The sequence below is a fragment of the Neopelma chrysocephalum genome, unplaced genomic scaffold (genome assembly GCF_003984885.1).
Source record: "Neopelma chrysocephalum unplaced genomic scaffold, ASM398488v2 Primary Assembly neopelma1_71, whole genome shotgun sequence".
NCBI classification, from domain to species: Eukaryota; Metazoa; Chordata; class Aves; order Passeriformes; family Pipridae; genus Neopelma; species Neopelma chrysocephalum.
Window position 1 is genome coordinate 15,580,661 of NW_020897731.1, and position 19,717 is coordinate 15,600,377.

A 19,717-nucleotide genomic window follows, 5' to 3' on the forward strand; every position below is an offset into this window, starting at 1 on the left:
GATTATTTCCATTTAACTTAAATGTCTTGTTAATTTAAACTAATTGCAGTGGTAGTGGATCCTGTAATTGTTAAGTGGAAAAGAAAATGTCTAAACTTTGCTCAGAGTTAGTTATTCTCTTAAAACCTAGCAAGCTGTCTGTCCTTAGTCAGCTGTAAACTGGTAGAAATTCGATTTTGTATTTGGCTCACATCCCTATAAAGTGATGGGAAATGCCAAGATCTTTTCCTAGTAACATTGCAAGCCAATAATTATGGCTGTGGGTAAAAAAACCCCAAACATAACAAAAACACCCCCTCCCCCAAATTATTTCATCCTATCTTTCCCATCATCACCATCAGAGTAGTATCTTCTGCACCCAGCACACAAAGTTTTAGGGGAAGAGTTCACCTTTGGTATTTTAGCACCTTTGGTATTTTAGTTCACCTTTGGTATTTCACCTTTGGTATTGTGGGCACTGGCTAAATATCTTTGTACATATGTATTGTTTTAAAGGTAAAGTTTCAAAAATATCTTCCATGATGTGCTTCTAGGCAATATATGCTTTCCAGGTGCATGATCCTGCAACCTTGGCTGGCAGCCAGTAGGAATTGCTTGCAAATGTGAAATTATCCAGTTTTTTCCTCTCTCAAATAAAGAAGGGAAGAAGAGAGAAAGTGATTAAATGCTAGCAGAAATAAATAAAAATACCACATCCTTCATCAGTGAACTAAGTGGCAAAATGAATTGGACAGTTTCCTGGTTGCCAAAATACTATATTTGCAAGTGTTATCATTTAACTTGAGAACATATACTGTAAGAATTCTTTGCATAAATTTGTCAAGTAGTGCTAGTTGAAGGATAAAAGCTCAGATAAAGGTTGTTTCAAGATAAAAAAAAAAAAATCAGTACTAGCGAAACCACCTCCTTTCACTCAGCACAGTAGTATTGATTTGGATGTAATTTTAAAACAAGGGGAAAATTTTTGAACTTTATTAAAAGTGTTACTCAGATATTTTATGGCATGTATACTATTTATAAACTAAAGAAAAATATAAACTATATTTATATATAAAATACATATTTTACATTATGCACCACCGTTGTTTTTAAACTGAGGATCTGTATGTCATACACAGTATCCTTTTCTGACAGGGCCTCACCTGTAGTGCTGCATAATTTTGGACATCACACTTAAATGAAAAATGGGGATGCTAGAGCAAGTCAATGGGAAAAGTCCAGCATATATTGCTTGAGGAGGAAGCACTGGAGGAATATGGGTGCATGTTTTAGGGAAGAAGAGTCTGAAAGATGCCTGTTCCCAATACCCCCTTGGGATTTTTGCTAGTCTTGTTTTCTTTAGTTTGCTATATAGTATGAAGTATATGGCCCTGTCCCATCAGAACATAAAATACTATATTTCAGTTAATGTAACTTTTTTGATACAGTTAATGGCAACTATTATTTATTATTGGTTGCACATCTTTTCCACATCAAAATATTTCCTATTTGTTCTGCAGTTAAATACTTTGCACTGTCACAGAATATGCCAAAATAATGAGCATTAAATGAGAAAAAGCCCTAAGTTCTGAGGTGATGGTTTGTCATTTTTGTCCAGTGCAAAACACTGAACTGAATTGCTTTTGATGATCAGTTTCCAGTCCAAATTGCTGCTGCACAGGTGCCATTAAAGACATTGCTTTAAGTGTAGGCGCATATGTGGGTGCAGAGAAGGACTTTCTCTGTATGGTGTAAACAACAGCATTTTTGGAGTTGTTGGATTTGACCATCCTAAGCATCTTAATTTCTCCTTTCCTAAAATGTGTGCAACACCAGCAGTGTCAGGGCAGATTTCTTTGCTACTTAAAGGAGTGAAAGGGTATATAAACACTTGCAAGAGCAATTCTTGGCCTTTTCCCCTCACTAGTTTTGAAATGACTTTTGAGTTGTGAAGAAGCAGCAAGTCAGAACTTGAATGAAACCACTAACTCTTTCCCCTGTAGTCTGATAGAAACAACCAGATACTCATGGCTTTTGATTAATCTTTATTTATTCATCTTCTTTATTAAGCATTTCTTAAGCTGTTATAACAAGTTGTTGTAATAAGCTAGCAGAAGCCAAGAAGTAAATGTTCCTGTATCATCTAGTTAATTACATTAGGATGATTAAAAATGAGACTTCCTTTTCTCTCCTTGAAATAGACAGGCACACATATGAAATGTTTTTTAGGCAGGCACTCATTCAAGATGTTTTGTTTATTCCCTTGGTCTTAATGGTTTTAATTAATGACTTCTAGTATCAGTACTCTTTAGGGATTTTTTTCTTTTTGGGTTTACAAACATATATTTATGTGTCTTCTAGACAGTTTCAAATATATTTGTCTAGTTTTTCTATTCAGATTCATTTTTTCTGTTTCTTTTCCAGGCAGACATGACAGTTGTATTATTTTTATTAAAAATACCAGGGAGATAATGTGTTAAGTTACATATTGTGTAGGACTGTTTAAATTTTCACAGTTACCTGATGTATTTATGTTTAACCTTTGACAGACACTTCCCTTTAAATTCTGATTTATAGCAAAATCTTGTGCCACTGTGCAGTTTAGAATAAATCAGGGATGCTGAAGGGAAGTAAATTTAGCTAAGTGACTGTGTAGATGGCTTAAATTAATTCTTATTAACTTCTGCAGGTATTAGTCACCATTTATTGGCTAGGGAAAGCGGCAAACAGCTGCACGTCATATAGCGGATCAACCCTGAACCTGAAGGAATTTGAAGGTTTCCTGGCACAAATGAGAAAGGTATCTTTTTGTTGTGTTTTGGGAATGGAAATTTAGCTCAAACTATTAGTCCCATAAATAAACTGTTTGTTGCTCAATATGAGAGGAGGGGGCTGGAGTTTCCATATGTTTTGGTGTGAGTTTTTGCATTTATGACACCAAGTTTCAGCTAGAAGAGCTGAGACTCAAAAGGAAGGTGTCAGACTTGCAAGAGCAGAGTTTTTCCTCTTTAAAACATTCAGTCTCATGGGCAACTTTTTTGGTTTTATGTTGCAACATAAAGCATCAAACCGAAGTATCTAAATAAAGCTGAAGGGGAAGGGAAGGAGATTATGTTTCACCAGGGATATAGTTATGATAAATCTGTGTTTTGCCAAGCTCTAAATTCTGGCTGAAATCATATTTGGTGGTTTATGAACTGAGCTCTGTTGGAAAGGAAAAGTTGTGATTGCTCTAGGGTAGTTTGGGGACTTCTGGTTGAGCATTCCAGCATGCCCTGAACCTTGAATCAGGTTGTTTAGCATTGATGACCAAGAATGCATTTCCCTGGGGATGGAAGGGGCAAGGAGCAGCTTGTAAGAAGATGGCATCACCACATGTTAGCATTGCATGTGTCAGACATAGTGCTCATGAAAGGCCACGTAGATAGATTCTCCAGTCCACAGAGAGCTTCACGCCTGCTGTTTCCTCCCCGTGGCATGTAACGGCTGTGTCGCCACAGGCAGTAGGGTTTGGGGACCGTGGGAGAATCTCTGGACTTCACTCTCCTCGAGCTCTGTGCTACTGCATCTTCACCAACTGCAGCTCTCCATTCAGGGATGCCATAGGGCCAGCACCAGATTCCCACTGGAGAGGAAGAAATACTTGTCTGACTGATAGCAGCTTCTATATCCTGGTGACAGCAGAGAACCTTAACTAGATGGGTAAAATCCCTGTTTGTGCGCCCAGTTCCTGTGAAAACTCAAGCAAAAATGGAGAGGAAGAGAGAACATCTTGCTTCTCTGGAGAAATTTAATTTAGTCTTCATTTTAATGACCTGCACTAATCACTTGGGACTTTGGCACTCGTGAGCGATGTGACTGAGCCTAAGCAATAAAAAAATGAAGTTAATACTTGAGTTGTTTACAAAATAGAAGATGCAGGGAAGGAGCAGTCTGCACTCCAAAGAGTCAGAAGGGTGAAACAAAGCCAAACAAGGGGGCTAGCACAGAAAAATTGCCAAAGTACAGGTTGTTATAATGTTAGTGCTGCATGGTATTGTGGTTTATTTTTTAATGTTTAATCTCGCACCAAGAGGCTCCTCTTTTTCCAGATGATATTTACCTGTGGAACTAATCATCAGAGCACTTTAGAGGTCTTATCTTGAGCCCCTTTGTGGGATGAAGTAGGCTGGGGCTTAAAGGCAGTGTTCTCTAGGGAGCTCATGGCAATGGAGAACCTGGCTGGGCATTGCGGAGCACTGTGAATCAAGGCCAAAGGAAAGAGGCTGGGACTTGACTTGTTGCAGATTTGGAGCTAGGAGAAGAGTAAAGATCTCATAAAAGCTGAAAGCTATATATTCTTTTAATGCATAAACAGAGCACTTTGCAGTCCTGAAAAGTTTTGTTTAGGTGATTCTGTTATGAGGGCCGTCGTGACTTGTTTTGGGATCACCTCCCTACTCCAATGTCCCTGCAGTATTTCCCACTGGAAATTGTGGGTTTGTCTGTTACTGCATTTGAAGAGAATTTGGTTGTAAAATAGAACATGTTAATCATGCTGTGCAACACTCTGATGTTCTTTATAGCTGAGCTCGAGTGATGAAAAGACACTTTATCACATTCTCTACTGGTATTTTTTCCACAGAATTTAGTAACTAAATCAACCATAAATTCAGTCTGGTTTAGTCTTTCTGTTGTAAATCCTCTCTGCTCTCCTTTTTTAATTAGCAAATCAAAAGACAGCTCCAATGTAAGTTGCCTCAGACTCATCTTTTTTTACTTCTCATATTGAAGGGGCTATTCATTTCTATTTTATTCATGCAACTCTGTTTTTAATTTCTTTAACTATTTGAGTACTCATTTTTCTTTTAAACTAGAAATTCACAATGACAAAAGATCCATGGCTTTTTGATTATATCTAGTGGGTGGAACTTCCTGGAGAAATGCATCTTATATTTGACAGTCATGCTTCTACTGCCACTCGGTGACATACTGTGTTTTTAATTAGACAATATGAAAGACTGATGTGCTGTTTTGTGTCATGCTGTGGTGTTATCTGTCCCACAGATAACCACTTTCCCATTGATAATGTTTGGGAGATAACATTTGTTCAAGGCAGGACAAGTACCCGTCTGTGTGACGGCATTGTGTTTGCCAAGGGAAAGGCTGTAAAGAACATGTTTACAGAAGTCTAGGATCCTATCCTGGTGCCTGCCTCCTAATTCCTAGTGAGCGACATGCAAAATTAACATCAACAGGCCTTTGAAAGTAAGGTCTGCAGAACTCATTAGTTTACAATTGGTCTGTTTTCAAACTCTGATAGATAGTGAATGCAGGCTGGGGCTTTTTGCCCAAGTTTAAGACCCTGTAGCTGCTGAGCAGTTCTGTGTCATTCAAATACAGTAATTTAGAAAAATGGAAATGTGCCTAAAGATTGAGAATAGCTGATTGGTATGAAGGGATGAGTGGATTTAGGGAATTTGGATTTTTTAAAAGATTTTTGGATCATGTCACAAACAGGATTTTGATAGGATTTTTAGATTTGTTCTTGGATGTGTGTAATTCATGAAGATTTCAGGGAGACAGGTCTTTGTTGTCTGTTGTTTCTATCAATATTTTACTTCACTAAGCAGAACTGAAGAAGGAAATTACATAGGATTTGGTTACAACTTAGATGCATTTTATTTGTTTTTAGAAAATATTTTCACTTCTATTTGCAGTGAGGTTACTTAATGGCATTACCACAGTTTAGCTTGGCCTTAGGCGACCTTTGCCACTGCCCTTAATGTGGTATTTTGGCAGATTAGTAGCGAGTGGCACTAATTAAGCCTTCTTCCTGAAAAGTCTGCAGAACATTTGGTCTGATCTCTCAATCTCGCTTCAAGCCTCCCTCTTTTTCAGCATGGGAGTGTTGGTGTATTATTGTAGGGCTCTCCTCCCTCCATCACTTTTCCAGCAAACCCTGTGATATTCCTGATTGATCTTCTCCTTGGTGATACTGGTGACGGGTAAACCCTTAGCAGTTAAGGACAGTGGGAGCTGTGCTCAACATAGCAATTGTGCTTCAGCTAATGGTAAGCAGGGGGTGCTTCTTAATTAGGAATTAATATTCAAATGCTTCTGGGAAAAAAAAAAATCACATTCCAGCCTCTTTGGGTCACAAAATGTCAGTCTGATAATGGCACCCACATCTCCGACTTTACTTACTGTCGGGGGAGAAAAAAACAAATTTATCTTTGAATAAACTTAGTTATTTTTGTTTTTTCTCAGTCTGTATGATTTTAATTAATGTTAGGACGCTCTCTAAAACAAGGGATTTATTATAGTTCAAGGGTGAGGATGGCTTCTATTGACCTTTCCCTCTGCTGGAGTTTCAGTGTTTTAGTATGTGCTGCTTGCACTGGAAAGAATTTATAATCACAGGGCTGTCAAAGACAACCATTGTTCTCCCTGCTCTGAACATGTGGGTCAGCTACAAGTGCTTTCATATCCTCCAGAGCCAGGAGCTGGCAAAGAGTAAAGAGCACAACTGAATTCTTCTGAGGCATCGGGAAAAGCATTTTGCATATTTTTCATTGCTGATTGCTTGAGAAAGACATCCCTCTTTCATAACAGGAATTCTCTTCAAGGTAGAGGGAGGCTGGGGCACACTGCTTTATTATTTTGCTGAGCTGAAGCAGCAACAACAAATGCTGTCTGCTGGTGTCCTGGCCAGATACAATAGATGGGCAATGGGAGGAGGGGAATCTTTTGGAAAGCAGCAGACTTAAACCTGATGCAGGCACGATGTTAAAATTGTTGTGCCTTTGCCTGTGCCATGGACTGTGGACGACAAGTCAAGGTTCAGGTTGCTTTCATTTTTGATCGGTTTATTAACTGGCCTATTGGAACTTTTTCTCAGTTCATTGTACTAATCCAGTGAGAGTGGTTTCTTCTTAATCAGCATAAAATTGGGATTTATTGCAAGCTTGCACTTTCATTTTGAAGGGAAGAAGGGGCAAAAATCAAGGAAACCCTTTTTTTTGGGGAGGAGATCTTTAGTATTTGGGAAGATGCTTTGCTGTCTGATGCGTAATGGATATTTCCACGTAGGAAACAGAGGATATTGAGAGCCCAAAGCGCAGCATTCGTGACAGTGGTTATATAGACTGCTGGGACTCTGAACGCAGTGATTCCCTCTCCCCACCTCGCCACGGCAGAGATGATTCCTTTGACAGTCTGGACTCCTTTGGCTCCCGCTCGCAGCAGACACCATCTCCAGATGTAGTGCTCAGAGGGAGCAGTGATGGTGAGTACCAGTCACAGTGCGGCACGTGAATAATGTTGTGACATAGAGACAAAGTTTCTGGAATAAATGTGTCATTCAGAAGCTGGATACTGCCTCTGAACCGGGCTAATCCAGTGGGAGAACTTTTCTGTGAGTGCTGATTTGTGCTCCCTGAGGTGTAGATGACTTTGCCAACAACTTACCTGAAATCTGACTCAGGATAGTGTAGCATTGGAAAATGAGTTACATCATTGCACTGTAATTTTATGATGGGAAGAGTGTTTTTCTGGGTTACAGTGTAAGAGGATGTTATGCAGACTCATTTTAGTTTATAAACTAGGCTAGAGTAAGAAATAAAATTGCAGGAACAAGGAAAATATTGTAGTGAATAAAATGTTTGCTTAAGTAAACTCCGGGCAGATAAATGACATAGAAATATCTTGGGAATGTCTGATGCTTGACAAAGTTTTGAAGTCAGATGTACAGTGCTTTACCAAATGTCGTATTTGTTTTCATGATATTTAGAAAATTGGGTAAATTAATAGCTCCCAGCATCAGAGCTGTGGCCATCTTTGTACACATTCATGTGAGAACATGCAGCTCTAGGAGTACAGAAGGGTGCTGCTTTTCTGCCTTTCTTTTCTGATTCCCAGAGCTTTCCAGAAGCTTGTAAACACAGCATGCTGGATGAAGAAGGATTTGCTTAGGGTAGGTGTGGAGCATGCTCTTAGGTTACCTGTCATGAGCAGGATTCTGGTTCAGGACAAAAGGATGCATGATTGAGGCTCTCTCTGCACAGTTACATTCCTGAGGAACTGATAAATAAGTCAAATTTCATCATCAGATGAAGCTGTGTTGCACACATGAATCACTTCTCCGTAGTAATGTTACTTATTTAATACAAAAAAGGAAAGACAGAAGGACCTTTTGTTAGGAACCAGATGTTCATACTGCTTTTGGCACTGTGAAAGAAACCGGTGCTAATCATAACCGGACACATGAGAGATTGCCTGAGATGATGGGGAACCCCTTAGAACTGGAAAGCTGGCAGGGAGAGCTGGTATGTAGAATTATGAAAGAGCTGTGGGAAAATCAGAGCTAAGATCTGCTTTGAGTGGCCTGTGGTATTTGGGCTGTTACTGGTTTACCATCCAGAACCAGCTACTAGGGCTGATTCCCTGAAACAGCCTCATGGCCCTTCAAAGCACAGGTTCTGCATTATAAAATGTTTTTCTGCCTTCCCAAATGAGACAAGTGTGGTGTTGGCAAATAGGAACATCTCACAAGTCCTAATCAAGAAGTCTTGCTCTGTCCTGGGTGCTCAATAGGTGTCCTGTGTCCCTGCTTACTTGGAGCTGGTAGGCAGCCAGTTACATCTGTCCTGTAGCTGCTTCCTATCATCTTCTGCTGTATTAGCAGATTTTAGAAAGGTTTTGTGTTTTTCTGCCACAGCTAAGACATACTGTCTTGTCACATTCTTGAGTCTGTAACAAACACAAAAGAAGATAAAAGCATACGAAGTTTGTTCTTAAAAATTAGTATTTAACTGTATCCAGGATGCGAGCAGATGCTGTGTGCACACGTATGACTTGTCCAGCCAGCACTTTCTGTGTCCCATTTTCCCTTCTTACTGCTGACATAACTTCACAGCTGTCTCCTCCAACAGTTCCAGGTGGGGTGTAACTTGGCTGACCTCTTTCATGTTGAACCTCTTCCTGTGGCCCCAGAAGGCTAGTGTATCACTCAGCTGCGTGTAGTTTTTGATAGAAATAATTTATGTTGGACTTGATGATCTTAGAGGTCTTTTCCAACCTAAAAGATTCTATGATTCTTATGCAAAAGGTTCTGCTTTCATTACTTCTTTCTCCATTCAAATCGGAGTTTTATAAACCAAATAATAAACTAAACTATTATTCCTTCCACTTCTAGGAGAAAAAAAACAAATGTAGATCACTTAAATGATCCTAAAGTCATGATTAGTTTAGGTGGAGGCAGTGAGAAATGCTGCCTTCACAAATGCGATCTGTGATGAGTCTCACTGTTGAGGAACTGCTCTGGTGTCATATGCAGATCCTGCCCCTTGGAAAAAAGCAAACAGAACCAGTGGTAGAGTAGAGCAGTTTATTTAAAACACAGTAGAATTGCAGACTGACCTGCTTCTAGAGTTGCCAATGAATAAAATCCTCTGCTTGGCCAAGAGTTGTGTATGGATCCTTGTATGAAGGATCTGTATTTGTCTGTGGTGTATAACTGCTTGTTACTGGTTGTGGAAACTCTGTGGTGCTGCTTCTACTTGGAAATGCAGAACAACAAATTTAAGGTTCTAAATGTAGAGCACAGCTGCATTTCCATTTGGTACTTTGGCTTCCAGTGCTTTTTTTGCAAATTTGAGCTGAAAATAATTTCGTGAGTAAAATATGAATAATTAAAGAAGCTATTTGTCTTTGAAGTACTCAACTTGGGGATGCTTGTAGGCACATCAGTAATGAGGGAGAGGAATGTATTCTAATTCCTCTGCTACTGTGGTTATCTATTCCAGCATTTCTGTCTGCCAGATCAATACTGGTTTTCATGTGATACAAAAATAGACACCAGAACAAAGTCAAAAGCAAAGAGAATAGCAAATAACATTTGCTAATATATTGCTAAATGAAATAAAATTTCATTTTCTTTTAGTTCCTCTGTGCCTTGCTCAGGCTAATGATACTGCATCTCTTCAAACCTCAGCTATCCTCAGATACCCATGATTCTGTGATCATATCTCCCCTTTTTGTTTCAACATAGACTCAGTTTACCAATCACGGTGCTAGTTATCGTAAGTTCTTAAAGAAAATTGTTCAAGCAAAAGAATCCTGGCAAAAAAAAAGGGCATTGTGATTTTTGCCTAACTAGTTCATTTCCATTTTGTCATATCTTTTCTTACTGTTCCCTTTCACTCTTCTTCATCCCTCTCCAAGCAAACAATTAATAACTCAATCTGCTGCAAAAGCTTGTTGCAAATAACATTCCTAGCATATTTAGATCTCCTTTGCTTCCCCCACTTTGAGTTATACACAAACTACTTGTGATTTTTATGACTTCATTGTTTTCAGTTGTTCATTCGGTAGCTCAGTAAATTAGCTAGTAATTTACTAGTGTGTTGAATTAGCAAGAGGACACAACCTGTGTGGCTTCCCCTCACCCTGGAAAGGCGGAACAGCTATTGCACATGCAAGTGTTGCAAAGGGGCCAAGGACCAGAGACATCCAATACTCCAAAGCTCAGAGAAGATATGAATGCTGGTGGGACAAATAGCTGAACATGCTCTGTTTCACTCTTCAGACCAGGGCCTGTGATGATGTTACACCGCTGAGAGATAATTATTTGCATAGCTTCTTTGTGAATTACTTTAAAAGGCTTGTGATGGTGCAGGGAATCTAGTGAATGTCTATGAAGTGGCTTCCAAAATGGCTACGAGGGCAATTCTACACTGCAAATGCTCTTTAGGGTATTTGTCCTACCATTTGGGAGTTTAGTTTTCAAGTCAGAAAAGTCTTGCCTAGATTTCAGTGTTTTAAATGGGTTGTAAATATCAGGAAGCTTAGTTTGTTTGAACAAAATCAAGTAGTCACCCAGCTCTGTTGTCTCACATCTTGTTCTCTGTAACTCTTGATTTTTCTCTGTCACCTTATTTCTTCACCAGTAAGGATTTTTCAGTCTTTGCTGTACTGACTAAATCCTGAGGTCCCTTCCCTCTCCTCACGCATTTCCATTTGGGGATCAAGTCTCTCTGTTTTGCAGTGTGCTAGAATGATTGACCAGGCAACTGACGAGGGAGACCATCCCAGTTTTCTGGTTTATAGCAGCTGATGCTATTCTTAGATCTTGACCATAGCTGATGCTGTGTGTGTTCAAATTGCTGTGTGTAGAAACACCCATATATTCCTGCCATTCTGCAGCTATATTACATGCAGCCGTGTTTTGCTTCTGCTTGTGCTAGGCACATATAAGAATGCAAATCAGGTCAGGCATACCCATATGAACAACTAGGAGTCATTTGGGCTTTAGTCAGTTAAGCTTCTGTATCTGTCCTCTGTGACTGACAAGTCTGGCTTAGTCTGACCCTGAGATTTTTTGATGTGACTTGTGGCTGAAGATGAGTTTTTCGGAGATTGATGGAAAAAAGTGTTTATTGTCTGTATAGATGTTGTGGCTACTACCTTCAGTGACTGACTGTAAAATATAAATGCAAGTAAGAGTGGTTAAATGTAATTTTTGGTGGTTTTTTTCTCTGAGTTATAATTTTAAAAAAACCCAAACAATTGGATGAAAGTGAAAATAAGGGGAAATTTTTTTCTCCTCCCTCACTAGGGAGAGGAAGTGACTCAGAAACTGACCTGCCACACAGAAAGATGCCAGATGTGAAAAAAGATGATATGTTGGCGAGGCGGACCTCACACGGTGAACCTAAATCAGCTGTGCCTTTTAACCAGTACCTTCCGAACAAGAGTAATCAGACTTTCTATGTACCTGCTCCACTTCGGAAAAAGAAAGCTGAGCGAGAGGAATACCGAAAGAGCTGGAGCACAGCGACCTCACCGCTAGGAGACAGACCTTTCAGGTAAGACTGGCCTGTCCAGCTTCTCCCTTCCTCAGTGATGATAACTGTAATAAATCTCTTGCTGATATGGTACTAATAAATAGTTTGTAACAATTGGTAGGAGAAAAGTGATGAGTAGAAAATCACTGTCTTGACGTTGTTATTTACCATACAGTGCAATGTATAACTTGTGTTTGACAAGATGTCAGTTAATACAAGTACCATGGATGTTGACTCAAACCCAAGGCTGGAAAAAATTGTTCTGAATGATCTGTTTCAGTTCTCAAGACAGTTACTCACTGACAAATGATACTTATAACTAATGTTTGATGTATTTAATCAAAATAGATAATATTTTTGCTGTGTTTTTTGTAAAATCAGTTTATTTGTGTGTTGTGTTCTGCACACTAGTGTGGTTTATATAGTTGTGACTATGTGTTTCTGCATGTTGGTTTTGTCAGCTGATATTTAGCTTGTGGTTTGGCCTAAGAAGCAACTCCCATTAAAGAGCATAATTATTTTCCCTGATTATTCATCAGAATTCATCCTTTGGCATCTTGATATCAGCAAAATGTACTTACAAGTGTATATGTTTTAGGCACAGTCTGTATTAAACTAACTTGTATAATTCAGTAGTAAACCTCACCCTGAAACCATAGAAGAAGAACTGAATGAAACATCGGGACTGTGTGAAAAGGAGAAAGTGTGCTCTGTGGCTCCTGAGGCAAGCTCCCTTAAAAATCAATTAAATTTGAATCAAAGTGAAGAAAACTCCGTAGACCGGTCTCCTTCATGTAGTGCAAAAGAAACATCAGCACCCAAGGGGAAAGATACGGAAGAGATCAGAAAGTTAAGAAGACTGGAACAAGCTGGCATTAAGGTCATGTCAGCAGCCCAGCGCTACGGCAGGTTAGCCCAGCAGTGTGAGAAATTGTGCACGCTTCACGTTTTTAGGATTGACTGAAGTGTGGGCTTCCTTGATCCGCTGTATTTCACATCTCCTAGCAAAAACCCAGTCGCTAAGCACTCACAATTGCTAGTGAAAGTCTTGGTCTGAAAAACCTTGTGATGTGGCAGCTGTGGATTGCGGAGTTATATGATGCTAACTGCATTTGTGTTGAGATATTATCTTACAGCATAATGTAAACAGACTCCAGGAAGACTACTACCCAGATTACTTGTCACCTTCCATCTAATGCTTTCTTGTATTTAATAAAAGTATATATAAATATTCATTAAAAATGCCTTGTTTGGGTAAAAGTTTCAGAAATTCATATTACTTGTTGCTGGTGGGATGGTGAACCACACTTTTTAGGTGGTTAATATTTTTAGCTGTGTTAATAAATGATATTTTATTTTTAATGGCAGGAACTATAAAAGTACAGTGCTTGTTAACACATATACCAGTGGAAGCATAGTTCAGCAGTCGTAATTTGACTGACTTTGGCATGGAATATCTGTAGTTACTCACTTATTACCTGTGTTATTTATTTTTTGATGTTGTTCAATTTGGTTATTTCCCGTTCTTTAACTGAAGAGCTGAATGATAGGCTCATCACCCTTTCCATCATCTGATATTGGATCCTCATGAAAAATCACTTCTAGTCGTGGGGATGACCTCCAAAGCAGGGTTTTAGCCAATATGTCAGAAGACTAGGCTCTTATAAAGGATCAAAATGGTTTGGCTAAAGGCTAAGTGTCCAAATGTCCTCCTGTCCAAAACATTTAGTTTTGGATTGTGGGGTGAAATCTTAACAGTGAGTAGTTTAGCAGATTCAGATCTGCAGTCTGGGCTTTGAAATACGGTAGTAAGAAGTACAGCTCATATGTGGTACAGTTCATTCATAGGTACAGTGGCGCTTGTCTGCGGCCACATACAGATGTGCCATATGCAGATGAAACAGTCACAGTATATATGCTGTCATTTGTCCTCTTCTCAGGTCTGCTTCACTGTTGTCAAGCTGCACTGAACCAATGCTTGTGTGTGTTTGTGGAGTATGACTTTTAACTAAGTCAGATATTAATGTAGGTGAACTATCTGGCATATATTAGTCCTTCAGTCTCAATTAGTGCTAGTCGATTGGGAATCCATGAACAGTAGGGGTATTAGCATAATCCCATTCCAAGTCCCAAGGCTGTAGAATTAATAGTAGTAATATAGTAATATGGAGTAAAATGTACCAATAGCTTGTGTTTATCAGTGCAGTGCACAACAAATAGCTCTGTTTGCATTTGGAGGATGCTCACCACACTGAGAGTCCATTTTCCAACCCTGTGCTTGATCTGCTGGCTTTATGTCGGTGAAAGAAGCATGTATGATCAAATGTGTGATTCTTTGGCAGGAATTCAGGTCTTCTCTTTCCTTGGACAATCGTTGTCCTGACAGGACTGAAGGAGAAGGGAGGAGAAATAACAAGTCATTTTTCTTCCTTACTCTCAGTGGAAGCAACTTGTGGAATTTGACAGCTGGAAGAAGGAGGAGCTGATGGTTTTCTGTCCCAGCTAAGGGTGAAAGAGCAGAGCTTTGTAACCCAAGCTTCAATGTAGTGAAGTAGGAGCCTGCTTCTGGGGATTGAAGAAAGACACAGCAGAAAAGGCACTGGAGTCAGGGGTCTGTAAGGAAAATTATTTTTGTGTGTAAGTGGAAGAATAATGGTTTAAGGACAAGGGAAGAATTTAGTAGTAACACTTTTGGATACAGGGCAGCATTTAATCATCTTTCTTAATGTCGTCTTACTCTTCCCTGTTCTTTGAACCTCTCATTTTTTTCTCGCTTCTTGGCATCAAGTTCAAATTTCCATGCAGTAATGATACTGAGCAATTCTCAGTCTCTATTGTTTTTGTATTCTGATTTTTTTTTTCTTTCACTCCTCTTACTCCCTCATCTTTTTAAGATGCCAGCCTCTCTTTTTTTTCACCTGAGATTGTCAGTTTTCTTCCAGTTCCTCTGAGAAGGCTGTTTCATCTCAACATATTGACCTCTGGAGGACAGCCACTGTGACTTTTGCATTCTACAAGGCATCTAATTGTTCCTAAAGCTGAAATTCAGTTGGGGACCTTTCTGAGTCCTGAACAGGAATGATTTGAGCTTGTAGGCAAATGTATTTTTTGCTTGGAGTCTTAAGTACTTATCTCCATTGCTCTAGCGTGTTCTATTGAACTAGAGGCTATACAAATGCATGCTATTCTCCTTCCCAAAGGAGTGTATTATCTCTATTGCATGTTGTTTTATTGATATGTGATCCTGCTTGCTTATTGCCTGCATCTATCTCTTACTTACTTTATTGTATTTGAAAGGTAAGGATCAGATTCATGGAGGCACCCTAAAAAGAAGTTAATTAAGTGTGTTGTAAGAGATGATGGAAAGGGAATGTAAGAGGGAAATGTGAGCAAGCCTTTATGATATGTTTGTTGCAAAAGGGATGTGGACTCTTACCCTGACAGAGCATAAGCATGCAAACCCCTTTCATTGTTCTGAAATGCAGTATAAGGATCCACAAGCCTGTGTAAGACTTAGCTTCAGGGAGCGCAAATGCCTGCAGTCTGACACTTTGGAAGCACCTGTTTTTCTAGCAAAGACCCCTAGGTTACTTCTGCAAGGGCTGAGGCAGGGTGTGCAAGAACAATTTTCAACTAAATCTAGAGTCTTTGCTGTCTCCATGGTAAACTGGCCTTAAAAAACACTTGAGACCATCACAAACTGATTCAAGAGACCCCAAAATGTCACAGCTAATCTCTGATTCCGTTAAAAACAAAATGTAAATGAATGGAAAATACTCTCAACCTAGAAACTGATTACTGAAGTCTAGTTACATACTAAAAGCTGTAAGTTTTTCATTACAATGACTCCTAGTTGCACTTTTGAATATTATAACTCAATAGTTCTTCGTTGCCAAAAACACTGCTCTCAGAAATGCTGCGTTTGATGCTCTCAAACTTCAGTAGCACTGGTGGGCATAAGACTGAAAAATCCAGCAGTTTTTACTGAATAATCATGTGGTCAACCAGCTGTTTCTGAAGCTGTTGTGCACAAGAGATGCTCATGAGGAAGAGGGACAATGGTTCCATTTGAAGTGCCATCAGCCAGTGTTGTCTGTTGCCTTAAATGAAATCATGATCTTTCAGAGAGATCCAAGGAAAAAGTTGCCTTTAGCTAATTTGAGACCATGCTCTCTACATCGCTAACAGATCCTGTGTGTTGCAGCATAACAAGGCAAAGGCAGGCAGTTTTTTGTCCTCTGAGCCTGAGCCAAGCTGGCCTGTCAGGGACGGTTTATGGCTTCTCCATAAGTTTCTCCAGCAACTGTTGAACAGTACTTTGAAAGGACATCTGGAGATGTAAAATAAGTGGCATATGCAGTGGGCTTGCAGGGATTTAAAATGTTTTAAAAACCAGCTAAGTATAACTCTTGATATTTAAAATAGCAGAGAAACTCAAAGCAATCCCTGAGCTGTTTAGATTTGATTTCTTAATGCCAGTCTGTTTAATCCTTTGTGATCCCCTCTTTTTTGCTTTGTATAGCAAGGTGTGCTACATGAAAGAGTAAATGCCTAGAAAAGTACTGCATGGAACATTCTACTACTTGCTGCCCAACTTTCTAAAATATCAATTGGATTTTTACATGTCAGAGTCGCCTATCTCTTGCCATTTTTCTTTTCAGTTTGCATAAAAGTATTGACCATTACAAGTTAAAATAAGATGATCTTTATGGGTACCAGCTGTCAAGGGTCTTTATTGTCGTAATCTTCAGTAACAGCAAGGCCATGTTTATAGCAGTTGCATTTCTGATGAGGGCAGGTTTCAATGTTTTCCAGCATGCCGGTATCATGGGTGTACTGGTGCTATTATTGTAGCTACTATATGTCAGCATTGGCATAAAGGGGTTATTCCAGGGGAAAGAGTGGTTAATAAGGAAAAGAATCAAGCGTGGAGGTGTGTGAGAAGAAAAGCAGTTAAGAATACTAGGGCAGATAGCCTCAGTGATTACTCTGGTGGGGTTTTTTTTAAATAGAGCTATTAAGAAGAAATGTCTGATATTTCAGGACTCAGCAGCGTTTTCTAGGCATCAAGTATTTGCATCAAATCTCTTTCTTTGTTTGAAGTGTTCAAGAAGTTTAATACTGCCATTTACAGTGCTACATTCACTGCATCTAGTATGTTAAAACTAGTACTTACTGGTTCTTCCAGCTATAGCTAAAATAAGTAAAGGTCCAACATGCTGATTTTTTTGTGTAAAGTCCTTGTCTATTTTTTACTAGTATATAAGTTTTATTTCTAGCAAGGCTTTGCCCAGTCTAACAGCTGCCTGGAGCATATTCGATTAACTGTGCTTGTTTTTTGACCTGGAGATGAGTGTTGCACTGCCCTCTCCTCTCCTGGTGTATCAAGAGCTTTGTTTAATTTTGCTCTGTGTCAGTAAAAAGCTGATATGTGAAGACACCGGAACCATCCCAGACATCATCCTTCGCAAGGACAATCCCTTCATGACACATTATCAAGGAAAGGATTCTGGTTCAGAAGATGAAGCAACCAGCAGAGTTCCTGATTTAGAAAAGGATGACTTTGCCACCCGAAGAGCCAGATTGAATCAACCCAAACACATAGTTCCATTTAACTCCTTTTTAGTTGGATCCTATACAAGTAAAGATAAAGGTAAACTGGAAGATGTTAGAAAGCCATTGCAGATGGAAAAAAAGGAACATGCAAGGTGTGCATTCATGGTCTTATTCTTTCAATTATAATGCTTAATTTCACCATGGTCTATTGCTGTGTAGGACTAAAGCTATCTTGGCTACAAAAAAACTTACAGGGTACAGTAAATGCAAGTGCTTTATCATAAGTTGAACCAAACTGGGATTTTTTGTTAGAGTATGAGGACCAGAAGTTTAAATTGGCTTTGAATGTAAACAAGATAAAGGCGGGACACTTTTGTTATCTAAGCTCATGAGACAGCTCATGAGCCTGAGTAGCAGAGAATAAACTTAAAATATATGTTTTGTATCTCAGCTCTTTTTGTGAGCACTTTCACTACGTGTTTTTTTTGGATGCATTTGTTTCATCTCATGAAAAAGTTCTTTTTTGGGAAGCAAGGATATTTGTTTTATTTTTAGAAGTGATTCTAGATAAAACCACTATATACACATTACAGTGAATGACTGTAATAACTGGTACATTCAGAAAACTTCTTTTAATATTTAGTAGCTCTTTTCAGTAATGTCAAATGTGCCTTTCAGTTGCCAGTAATGTGATTATATTCATATTTTCTAATGACTAATTTGGCAGGACATCTGAAGAGCACCTAACCAAATTTTAATAGTCCAATGCTGTTGACATGACTCTTAAGAGCAAAGAAATTACATAGAATGTTTGAGAGCAAAACTTGAATTCAGTGTGAATTATATGCAAATTAGGTATTTGTAATTATTTAAGAGAAAGCTTATTGCAGAAATGCTTATTACAGTAATAACATAAAGATTTTTCTTGCTTGAGCTAGGAATAGAAGTTCACGTAAAGAAGTGGTCTCAGTAGTGCATGAGTGGGATAGTATAGATGAGAGTTTTGAACTTCAAACGATTCATTCCATGTTTACTTCCTAAAACTAATGTAAAACTAATATTATAAATTCAGTTTTATCTTCTTGTTCTCTGAACCTCTTCTTTTGGCACTGATTTATAAATGCTCCCTCAAAATATCTTTTCTTGCTGAACTGGAATATGCATAAAATTAGAAGAAGATGGGTGCAATTGACATCAGTAGGGCAAATAGTGACAAACGAAGAGAACCCACTTCTGCAAAATGAGGAGATTGAATCAGAGAGGGAACAGCAGATGAAAGAGCCTGATACTGAGAAAGATGATTTGGCTAAACAGAAATCTCAAAGCACCCTTCCTCAGCTACAAGAAGATGGGATTTTTGTGAGTGCCTCGATAACAGAAGCAGATCTGGAGACCTGGAAAAGATTGAAATTGTCAGTGGATCCCAGGTACGGTTTCTGCTTGTGGACAGGATTGGCACCCTGGGAATCATGTTTAGTTTGTCGCAATCTGCTGTGTGTGCTTGTGGTTTTAAAGTTGGAGAATGCCTTGATGACAACCAGTCCTTCAATTCAGTTTTCAGGAGGAATCCAAAAATCTGTACAGGAATGCTATCTATCATGAAATGAAAATGTGTCCATCATTTAGAGCACTATAGTAGTTTCACAGTCACTTTCCTGGTGGACTCTCTTAATGCAATATCAGAAAAGTCCCTCTTGTCTTGTGGCTCAATCTGCTTTGAAGCTGCTTGAAGTTGAACAGCACAAAGGTCTAAGTGGCACCACTAGTATAGTAGCACTGTGCTCCTAACCAAGCTGTCTTCAGGACTCGGGGCATTACACCTTGGGGTATTACCTGAGGATCTGCGTCTCTGCGTACTGTTTTTGAGACGTGAGCTGATACATCAGCATAGCATTGTGCTCCACTGCTGGGTAAATAGAAGCAGCACTGTTTCTCACTGCAGCAAGGCTTTTAGGAGCCTCACTGTATGGTCTGTGTATGCTCTTGTTGTAAACAAAACCTCTGCAAAGGGAGCCAGTATAAAGCAGTTATTCTAAGCTATTTCCCCATGGAGATGGACTAAGATAGGCAGGTGATTTGTGACTCCAGTAAGAAAGGATAACAATTCCTAACCTTCCTGTTTAGGTGCATGCCATTTTCCAACTAAAGGTGGCCATCTGTCCTGGCATTCTTCTAAGAATGTGGTTACCGTATGTAGTTTTAGCTCTAATACAATGAAAACTCAATCATTCTTTCATCCTAATGATATTAGTAGTCTCTCCATTACTTTTGAGGTGATTTATTTAAATCAAGATTTAGTCCCCTTGCTTTAGGGTAGGTGAATTGCTTGCCCATGCCACTGGTAAGTCCTCCATGCC

General features: G+C 39.1%; 1 protein-coding gene across 3 annotated transcripts in view; it reads left to right on the top strand.

Annotated features, from left to right (window-relative positions):
• Window positions 1–19,717, top strand: part of LIMCH1 (LIM and calponin homology domains 1) — a 180,999-nt gene that overhangs the window by 109,909 nt on the left and 51,373 nt on the right. For 2 of the 3 annotated variants that reach the window (XM_027686325.1, XM_027686326.1), the window contains 6 exons: window positions 2,669–2,779; window positions 7,051–7,246; window positions 11,576–11,825; window positions 12,441–12,713; window positions 17,222–17,512; window positions 18,533–18,787. In XM_027686325.1, coding sequence (XP_027542126.1) covers window positions 2,669–2,779; window positions 7,051–7,246; window positions 11,576–11,825; window positions 12,441–12,713; window positions 17,222–17,512; window positions 18,533–18,787 — 1,376 coding nt within the window. The remainder of the gene's footprint in view (window positions 1–2,668; window positions 2,780–7,050; window positions 7,247–11,575; window positions 11,826–12,440; window positions 12,714–17,221; window positions 17,513–18,532; window positions 18,788–19,717) is intronic. The other variant, XM_027686327.1, reaches the window with a different exon arrangement.